The sequence below is a fragment of the Trichechus manatus genome, unplaced genomic scaffold (assembly GCF_000243295.1).
Source record: "Trichechus manatus latirostris isolate Lorelei unplaced genomic scaffold, TriManLat1.0 scaffold00712, whole genome shotgun sequence".
NCBI lineage: Eukaryota > Metazoa > Chordata > Mammalia > Sirenia > Trichechidae > Trichechus > Trichechus manatus.
Genome location: NW_004444648.1, coordinates 7,991 through 18,269, shown reverse-complemented (window position 1 = coordinate 18,269; position 10,279 = coordinate 7,991). Strand labels below are relative to the sequence as shown.

The following is a 10,279-nucleotide window of genomic DNA, read 5'->3' as shown; positions in this document are numbered from 1 at the left end:
CAGGCCTCTACTGCTGGGTGTCAGTAGTCCTCGTGCCCCGCCGCCACCTCACTCCCCACCATGACACCAGAAACGTTTACAGACTTTGCCGGATGTCCTCCTGGGGGGCAAAACGGCCCCTGAACGAGAACCACAGCTTTAGGGGTGTCTGTCTCGTTTATTCTTTTACAACCACTCATTCTTTTTGCTGTCACGTTATGTAGTTTTTTCAAAAAGCCTTCCGAGTTGGGTCAGACGCCCAGGGGAGGTAACTAGCTGTCAGAGCGGACTGTCTAAGCCCTGGCCTTAGCGGTTAACAGTGCTGGACAGACACGTGCACGGGGAGTGACGGACGTGGGAGATGTGCGTTAGGGGACTAGGAGTGGGGTGTCAACAGGTAGGTAAGTCATCTCGTCTGAAAAAATCACCAGGTTTTGTCACATTAATTAGCTTTTGGCATCCAGGACCATGTACCCCTCCTGTTAAATATTAGCCAAGTGAAATATTTCACAGGTATTTCTGGCTTGGGGTCATGGGAAAGGTTGAAGGGGCAGCTGAGTAGGTGGTTCGGATCCGCGTGATGGAGGCAAACAGAAACATCCACCTATGTCAGGAGCGGAAGGGGGGTTTGGGGGGGTGGGGAGGTGACCGATGACCCCGCTGTTCCTCACAGGGCGAGAGAGGCTGGATGCGGATTGTCACCAGCACCTACAAAGGCGGGAAGGGTGACAGCTACAACCTTGCCGTGGAGAAGTCCTGCACTTTCGGGGACCCCATTGTTTAAGGTGGCTCTGGAAGAGCAGCTGGTTGAGGAACAGGATCATGAATTAACCGGGAAGGGGGGACCTACTGTGTGCACACCAGGTTGGGGCTGCCTGGTGTGAAGGAACTGGGGTGACAGAGTATCAGCCGTAATGACACTGAGTGAGGACAGCACCCGGCGGGGTGACAGAGCGTCCCTGGGGGTCTCAAGCAGCAGGACTTAACCCCTGCAGAGGGTTAGCGGCCGCCCTGACGTGTGGACGGGCCCGCAGATGGCTCTGCATTTCCTCTCTGGCAGCTGTGGTCTCCAACATGGCATTTACATGGTAAAGTAATTCAGATTTGTCACCAGTTCTTCTGTCGCCTTGGAATCATTGGGGAGAGGGGTAGCAGTGATTTCTAATTGCCCAAGTGACGAATAAAATACAAGACCCCACATAAGCACTGAGCCTGAGTGTGCCTTATTTACACATGAGCACAACAGAACAGCGGACTCGATACCTTTCAACCCAGCAAAAAGACTTTATTTTTTTTTTAATTTGCTTTAATTTACCAACAGCAATTTCAATAAAATATCAATTCACTAATCTGCTTCTTTTGAGAAAACTTAAAAGTCAGCTTTGAAGGCAGTTCATTCTGACACCTGTTCTTACCAGTGAAGCAATTAGTCTCTGTTTTTGAATTCCTTCCACCCGGGCCGGAGAATGGAGTCACCCCGAGAGGAACGAGGACCCAGCACCCCAGCGAAATGCCACTGCTGACAGGGTGAAGGGGCGGCATCCCCGACAGCCGTTCCCGCGGGCGCTGCCGAGTATCTCTCCCCTCCCACCAGGGTCCACTTCCAAGGGGCCGACGGAGCCTCTTCAAACAAGTTTCTCGAAAGGGTTTTTCCACAGCTGTTCTGGAAGGTTCTGCTTCAGCTCTGGAGGCTGGCCTACGTCAGTTCACCATGATGAAGTTAGATTTGCAGTGAGCTGTAACGGGAAACGGTCACCGGGTTAGAAACAGGGTGGACACGGGCAGTATCTTGCACTGCGGCGAAGGCAGGTTCACGGCCGCCCTACCGATGAATTCCGTGACGGGGTCATGCTCGCCTTCCGTTTTAATGGTGCCTGCGATGCTGTCGTTTTCCAGGATGGGGAGGAAGAGCTGCACGAAGTCAGAGGTGTACGGGGGGGCGATGACATCCAGCACCTGGGAGGGAAAGCCGGCCAGCTCTTCTCGTCAGCGGCGCGCGCGGGCGGCGCACAGCCCAGCTGAGGAAATGGCAGCCAGCGGGAGGAAACCACCCGCCCCCTCCTCTGCCTTTCCCGGCGGCAGTGCCAGCCTCGAGCAGTAAGACGCCCGGGGGGCAGTGTAGGCGAAAGCAGGCGCTACAGCTCCAGGCAGGTGGGGTGCTGGGTGCAGGGGTTCACTGTCGTCCCCATGGTTATCAGAAAGCACAACCCTCAGCCAGACACGAAACGGGCAAACTCGTGCCTCCAGGGCAGCGCGAGGGTAAGCGGCACGAGACGTGCGACAGACAGTGCGCGGCTGACCTCAGTGACGAAGTAGCGAATGAGGGAAATGTCAGTGTCCAGCTTCTCCAGGCACTTCCGGATGTAGCTGACCACAGGAAGTACATAACCGCGGCTCAGCAGGTGAACCATCCTGTCCAGCAGGGTCTTCTTCAACTCCAGCTACAGGCGGGAGCAGGGGAGCCTGTCAGCAGGGGACCCCACCTCCCGTCCCCGCCCCCACCACACGCCCCGGGGTCACCGGCTCGCCTGCTCCATCACGTCCAGCTGCGAGTGCTCGGTCTCAAAGAGCTTGACCAGCAGCTGCAGGACCTGGGGGTGCAGGAGCTGGTGGCAGGTGCTGATCTACAAACAGGCCGGGAGCCTCACTGAGCAGCTGGCCCCGCTGCGGGCTCATGCTCCCTCAGCGCAGAGAGCAGCTGTCACTGTTACCGCCAGCACTGCTGAGGAGGACGGCCCCGCCACCCCAGCCCAGGACCGGTCAGCCTCCAGGCCATTGCTCAGCCTTCCAGTAAACACTCAGTAAACACCGAGACGCCCACAGACTCCATGAAACTAGCTCCTCAAGAGGACAATCCTCATAGGCTGGAAAGGACTGGCTTTGCAGAGGTCACCTTCTGAGTCATGGAATCACTGCACTGCAGGACCAGGTTACAGAGCAGAGCACAGACGCGCCGGCACTGGGGGTGCCCGTCCACCGCCCCTACCTCATCCAGTAACGCCAGGTGGACTGGGGTGTGGTCAGTCTGCAGCTGAAAGTACCGTGGTTCTGATACAGTCCAATCCACCCACTTCAGGACACCCATTGCCACCACTGGAAACCTACAGGGAACCAGGCAGAATGCTTCCTTTAAACAAGCACTTAAAAACACACACCATCTACGCTAGAAAAGCACTAAGGGCAGGGAGGGTACAGCAAACACCACCCCCAAACTGCTCCGACCGTTCCCTCCTCACTCTGCCTTTCCAGTGGGAAGCTGACTAGGGAACAGTCAAATGGCATTAGCGTCCTCTCAACCCTGCGATGCAAGAACCTGAATTCAGTTCTCTGTTCACCTGAAACCACTTCACTGGCTTAAAAGGAACAGATCATTAACACAAAACAGCGGCCCGGCGGGCTGGGCTGAAGTGGACCTTGGTTTTCTTGGTCCCCGGTATGAATGAACGGGAGGAAGGTTCAGGTACCTGAGAGGACGCACCTCAGCGTTTCTGGGGAACACCTAGAGACATGACTGACAGCATCACAAGTTCCCAGCTCAGCAGTGCTCTGCTGGTCTAACTTTTACGATAAACAATCCTCTTTCTTCAAATCAATTTTCATAACTCTGGCTGGTCTTCCTTTTACTTGGTCCAATCTGTGAGGATTTACAAAACGTTCTTCCAGCCAAGTAAACACCTGGAAACTACTCATGCTGCTAAAACCATTTAAAGTTCTCTACGTACTTTGGAAACGTAAAAACAAAGTAGAAGGAGTAGGTACCTCTTATTAGGCCTTTTTTTGAGCTTTCACTATAAAAATTCAAGCCACTTCCTCCCCAAAGGATGAAGTTGAGAGGCAGGTGTCCCCTGCTCACCGGATACACTGATAAAGTGTGCTCAGCTCTGCCACCAGCTCAGAGGCCCCTTTGTTCTCGTTGCAACACAAGTTGTGAACAGTTTCGACAGCCTTCGACGTTGACTTCAGCTCATCTTTGTTGATGCTGACTCGCTTGTTCTGAAACACACACATCGACAACCCCAGGCGGGGCCGACTCCCTGCCGTCTGGGGTCATGGGGGGTTGGCCCCCTCTCTCTGCAAACCCACCTCCCTATCTCTGATGCTCAGAGTCAACGTAACTGTCAAATGTCACAGTCCCACAAGGTACAGGAACGAAAACCCAGTAAGACTGGTGTTTGGCTGTGGCTTATGGAAATCGGTTTCATTTCTTTAGTCACACTTCACATGAGAGTTTGCACAAGTATCAGAGATACTGCACACACGTTCCTTGAGCTGTTCAGCACTGTGACTGTTCTATGCACACTAGCCCAGCTGGAGCTCTCCTGCAGCCCCATGCCCGGTGCCCCCAAAAGCGGAGCAGGACGTCCATCTCCCTGGCAGTACCTTCTTCCAGGCCTCCACCACACTCGCCGCGTAGGCCACGATGTGGATGTACTTGTGCTTGTGGTCCTGGTTGATCCTGGCCCCAGGTTTGAAGAGTGACTGCATGAACAGGTCCAGGAAGGCCGGCACCCGGATCTGCGGAGACAGAGCAACTCCTTTAAAGGGACCCAGGACGGAGACGGCTGGCGAGTCCGCACGCCCTTCAGCAGGAATGCACTTGGTGACTTAGAGGAACATGGATGTTCCAAAGCAAGCCTCCCAACGAGAACAATAACTGTTAGTACTTATTCAAATGAGGAGCAACTCGGGGGAAAGGAAGACACGATGCTTAGGGGACAGTGAGCTTCTGTTAAGGGTGATGGAAGAATCCGGGAGCGGTTCACGGTGACGGCTGAACAACATGATGGGTGTAAGTGATGTCACCGCACAGAGCGCGTGAAGACTGCAGAAGTGGCAAATGCTCTCTCACTCATATGCTCACCACAGTAAAAGGAGAGAGAGACACAACTTACTAGCTCCACAGGAGGCGGGTCCATGCTCGTGAACATCTTGAACAGGACGGTGATGTCGGCAGGGTTCAGGGCGCCTTTGGACAGCATGGCGCCCAAGGCCTGGCAGGCGCGGGGGTAGGAAGCGGCCGTGCCTAAGGCCAGCGTGATCTGACTCGCGTCGTGGCCCCTGAGACAGTCATACACACCATTAGGAACGCAGGACATTTCTCCTTTTCTTCTCTGTACTCAAGGCTTTGAATGGCTGAGGCCCGTGTGTTGTTCCCGTTTCTGTCACGCGCCGGTATACCGACTAGCGGACCCATAAACAACACTCAGGGCAAACTGGGAAAGAATGATTCAAACGGAGCTTGCAGACTTTATCGAAGGAGCCACACACTTTTTAAATACCTTATTGCGACTCCATTAGTAGTAGAAAAAGGAGCCCTGGTGGCACAACAGTTAAACACCCAGCTTAACCGTTGGCGGTAAAAACCAACCAAGTGGCTCCGTGGAAGAAAGACCTGGCAATCTGTTCCCATAAATATTACAGCCTAGGACACCGTATGGGGCAGTTCTACTCTGTCACATGGGGTCGCTATGAGTCGGAATCAACTCAACGTCCCCCAACAATGACAGGAGTAGGAAACAAAACTACTAAGAGCTAATTTTGTTCTGTAAGCTTTGGACCATGAAGTAACAATCAGATTACTGAATAATTACCACAGGGCTACTGTTACTTCCTACTGACGAATCCCAGTACAGGAAACTGCAGATTCCTGAATCCAGTGAACTGCAGAACCAAGCACCCCAACAAAAGGTTCACCAAAGCGACACGCAAACAAGCAAGCTGTCCACAGGATTCACAATCAGCCTGACTCTCCCAGATCTACTGGACGGAAGGAAGGTCACCTGTGTCACCACAGAAGGCCCCAGATGTGTGGGCAGGGGAGAGTGGGGAGCTTTTTGGGGACTACGAGGGAAGGGCGGCTGGGCAGAAAGGCCGCTCTTACTTCTCCTGAGCAAAGCGCTGGACCTCCTGGGCGATCCTGCGCACGGCGGAGCCGCCCTGCTCCTCCTGGGCCAGCACGGACATCATGGCCTGGGCAAAGAGGTAGGTGTGCTCCCCGTGGCACACCATCTTCTGAAAAACGCAGGGAGAGAGGGTGTGGGGTCTCACGGGGGCAGCACTGACAGGCAAATACAAGAGGGTCACACTTGAACAGTCCTGCATGGTAGCGAGCATCTCTGGGGAGGCTCCTTCTGGCCTGGAGAGTCTCTAGACAGGGAGCTTCACCCAACCAGCCTCCTCCTCATGTGAGGCGCAGAAGGTAAAGAACTCACAGCAAACTCAGGGAGATTTTTTTCCAGGTTTTCTTCTCCTCCATCTAAAATTGTGGCTAGAGAGGTACGGAGCACCCTCGAAAACACTTCTAACTGCTGGCAAGCCGTGGATACGCTGGTGATCTCCCCTTGGTATCCTGCATCAGAGATAAGCTACGGCACAAAAAGAAGTGAGACACGGCGCCAATGTGCAGCGACCACAGAGCCTACACAAAGCTGGCCTGTCGTCGGTGTCTCTGATGACCGGTCCAGGGGCCTCAAAGCTTTTCCTCTGAGCCTGGTTCCCACTCACTAGACAAGTGACCCAGGCTAGCCATTGCTCTCCTTGGTTTCTTCCTCTGTGAGATGGAGAAGCAGACCTGGCACTCTTAAAGGGTCCTCTCAGAACACCACTGCCTCCCTCAATATGCGCCTGCCAGATCCTAAAGTACAGTCAATGCTGAGCCAAAAACACAGGTACCGATTCTATGCCTTGCCTTTCTCAACTTTAAGGCTTCCAAAGAGAAATGAAGACCATCAGCAAAATGCAGATATGATATTTCAAAGGGAAGAACACCAACCAACCAAAAATCACCCTTGCTCACAAACACTGCCGTCCCTTCTCCAACCCCAGCGCGTGTCCCACCTTCACCGTGAAGTTGAGCATCAGACAGTCAGGATGGGCTTCTGCCAGCTTGTAGAAGAGATCTCTCCATGTGGTGTGTGCGATCATCTGTTCAAGCCACGCCGGGGTCTGCCAACAAACACATGGTAAGGAAAGAGGCCTCACTCTGCTGAAGTGAAGACGAGGTATCAACAACCAGTGGATATTCCAGCTGCAAGAGCCCCCGTAAGCCTCTAGCTCCATCCCCCGAGTCCCCAGAGCTGGTTACGGCCACAAGGTTAGCTGAGTGGCAGGGCTAGAGTGCCTGAACACCCCTCACAGCTTTTGGAAGATCTAACACAAGAGGGGACTGAGAGATGCTTCTAGGAATATTCCAGAGTCCAGCACAGCCCATGCGCACTGGAGGCGCACCACACGCACAGACAGCTCGCCCAGAGAAGCCGTATGCCCTTGACAAAAGAGAAAAGGGTAACTTTTTATTTTTTCAATTATTTTGTTGTTGTTGTTGCGAATATACACAGCAGAACAGACACCCATTCGACGGTTTCTACAGGTACAATTCTGTGACCACTGATTACATTTTTCAAATTGTGCAACCATTCTCACCTTCCTTTTCCAAACTGTTCCTCCTCCATTAACATGAACTCATTCCCCTTAAGTTTTCTATCTTTCGAGTTCTTATTGTCAATTTAATCCCATATAGATAGTTCTTAAAAGATAACAATGCTCAAGACAGATGTTTTTTTACTAATTAAGCTAAACTACTGTTTGGTTTTAAGAAGACTTCAAGGAATATTTTTGCTTTAAGGTTTAAAGGTTATCTCAGGGCAACAGTTTCAGCGGTTCATCTAGCCCCCATGGCTCCAGAAAGTCTGGATTCCATGAAACTCTTGAATTCTGTTTTACAATTTCCCCCTCTTGATCTTCTATAGAATCTTTGACCAAAATGTTCAATAATGGTAGCCAGGCACCATCCAGTTCTGGTCTCATGGCAGAGGAGGCTGTTGTTCACAGAGGTAATCAGACACATCCTGCCATGAGAAAAGTGTAATTTAAGCAGTGCAGGTGGTTTTCCCATCACCGCACGTGACAGGGATGATACTGCATCTCTCAACCTCGCACTGTGTGACTGACAGCCCAAGCTGCACTCTGAGTCCACCATCCCAACTCTGCCAAGGCCAGGCTTCCACGGGCAGCTCCCAGCCTGACCAAGCACAGCAGGAACACTAAGGTAGGCCCACTCCTCAGAGATGTAGAGTCCTGTGATGGGCGGCTGTGGCGTGAAGACTCCCACCACCCTGCTGAACCCTTCCTAGGACTACAGTGCGTCTCAGACTCTTCCCATCCACCCACCTTCCCTCCCTCCCATCGCCTTCCTGAGGCAGACCCGCAGCGCCGTCTGACGGCAACCCCAGCCTCCACCAGCCCCTCCCCACTTTCCCTCACAGGTGTCTCCTCAGTAATCTCTTGCCCATCTTACACCTGCTTCTCGGAGGGAACCTCACACAGCTTGTACCCTCGAGTCAGTCCGTCAGTGAACCTGCTGCTCCTCCTTCCCACCCCTGCACGCGGGCCTCTCACTTCCTGACTACAACATGTGAAGGCCACTTTGACCATGTGCAACTTCCGTCTCCCACCCTGATGGCAGTACCATGCTGTTCACTGCCCACATAATACGCCACACCTAGGAACTGGTACTAGAAAAAGAAAGGGTCTTCCTCACCTCGCCTTCTTCAGTAAAAATAGAGTCTGCTCTGCGGGGGTCAAAATGTTTGATGAGTAAACTCTTCAAGTGATTTTCCACCGTCTCCTGAACCTGCACTGGCTCCACACCTGAGAGAAAACATAAACAACGAGATGGAAAACGGCCGTCTTGCAACTCCGCGTATCACTCCAGAAAAACGGTCAAAATTCTATATGTGACTCAAGTGTCACAAGATTGCATTTGTTTAGGATGTTGGAGCACTTACAAAAGGGAATATTTATTAATTATATTCAGTGATAAGAGCCAGGATGTTCTACCCTTGTCTACACAGAAAAGATGGTACCATCTTCAAAATCTCACTAAGGACAAATGGTCAAAACAGGCAGGTGGGAGGATGGGTGCAAGGAGAGGCCAGCCAGGAGCAGCCCCCTCATATCTAGTAAGCGTGTCAGCTTCGCAAAGCAGTGAACCGGCTCATTTCCAGGCAGTCCTTGCCTCGGTGATGTCATCTGTACCCGCTCAGTGGATTTACAGTGAGGCTCTACTTCGATCATATTAGCTAAAAGCCACAGTCACACCCAGTCCTGAATTATCCATCATTTACTGCATGCCACAATAGATCTCTCGAAAATGACGTACTGAACATACACTGTCTAATCCTGTAATTCTCCAACATGGCAGGGAAAACAGCTCAATGCGAATCACATTTGCAGGCGCTCTGTAAACCTCAATTATTGAATCAAAATAACAATCAAGCAGACGAAGACAGGTAAGAAGTTCAGTGTCTACGTATACAAGTCTCACACACGAGGAAAACAAAGGCATTCCCAATTTATCGGCATTACAGCGATCCAACCGTCTATTAAAAAGTGGGGAAGGGGACAAGCAAGGGTGAGGCCCTCCAGCACCTGTCTGGATGAGCCACTCGGCCAGCAGGTTCACGGTCTGGGCCACAGCAGTGTAGTTCTCCGACAGAAGCTGGATAACATTCTCTGGAGACCCTCCCGCCTGAAAATACCTAGAGAAAGTAACAGAGCAGCTATTAAACTACAGTGAATGCGAGTGAGCGTGGGGCTGGCCGACGAGATGGACAGGGAGGAAGACAGGCAGGTTTCAGATTTTTAAAAGGGGGAACCCCCCAGACGCCTTCCATCCCAGTATCACATTACTTTTACTTTTACATATCATCTTCTGGGTCTATTACAAAGTTTTTCCTAAATCATCCTCCCTGCCCAACACAAAGAAGCGTCCCCACGTACCTCTTTAGCGTGTTAAAGATGGAGGGTTCCATGATATAATCCCGGGTAGAAAATTTGTGTAGGCATTCCTGCTGGACCTCTGCATCATCTTCTCCTTCCCCATAGTCGTCCTCCTGCTGCTGGGAAATGCCACGACCCACGTGACTTCGCCTGAATAAACACCCCGAAACAATCTCACCCCGCTGCTGCTGTTGTGTGCTGTCCATTTGATTCTGACCCTTAGCAACCCTATGAGGCCAGAACAGAACTGTCCCTTAGGGTTTCCGAGGCTGTGATCTTTACAGGAACAGATCTCCAGGTCTTTCCTCCAGCAGAGCCACTGGTGGGTTCGAACCACTGACCATTTGGTTAGCAGCCGAGCGCTTAACCACTGTGCCAGCAGGACTCCTTCATGTCACCTTCGATCTGAGTGACACTGTTTCTGAAGTGCCCCACACGTTTACCTGACTTTCACAACAGTCTCGTGAAGCGGGCAGGACGAGCACTGAGCGGTTAAGAAAACGCCTCTGGAATCACTCCA

General features: G+C 52.2%; 1 protein-coding gene across 1 annotated transcript; it reads right to left on the bottom strand.

Annotated features, from left to right (window-relative positions):
• Window positions 1-1,034: 1,034 nt before the first annotated feature.
• On the bottom strand, window positions 1,035-9,965 carry NELFCD (negative elongation factor complex member C/D). Its single transcript, XM_004391134.3, has 14 exons — window positions 9,760-9,965; window positions 9,409-9,518; window positions 8,519-8,628; window positions 6,817-6,924; window positions 6,192-6,344; window positions 5,861-5,991; window positions 4,872-5,037; window positions 4,360-4,494; window positions 3,833-3,972; window positions 2,966-3,080; window positions 2,508-2,603; window positions 2,280-2,420; window positions 1,806-1,935; window positions 1,035-1,715 (listed from the first exon to the last, which is right to left on the bottom strand). Exons 1-14 carry the CDS (start codon window positions 9,963-9,965, stop codon window positions 1,681-1,683), a joined length of 1,776 nt encoding a protein of 591 aa, XP_004391191.3. The 3' UTR covers window positions 1,035-1,680.
• Between the last annotated feature and the right edge of the window lie 314 nt (window positions 9,966-10,279).

Excerpts from the sequence above, each read along its gene's own strand:
- NELFCD (XM_004391134.3), bottom strand. The coding sequence starts at position 9,965 with ATGGACAGCACACAACAGCAGCAGCGGGGTGAGATTGTTTCGGGGTGT. Across the intron at positions 8,629-9,408 it reads CGAGTGGCTCATCCAGACAG|GTGTGGAGCCAGTGCAGGTT; the intron begins GTGCTGGAGGGC and ends GTTTTCTCTCAG. Across the intron at positions 5,992-6,191 it reads AAAATCTCCCTGAGTTTGCT|AAGATGGTGTGCCACGGGGA; the intron begins GTGAGTTCTTTA and ends TGCGTTTTTCAG.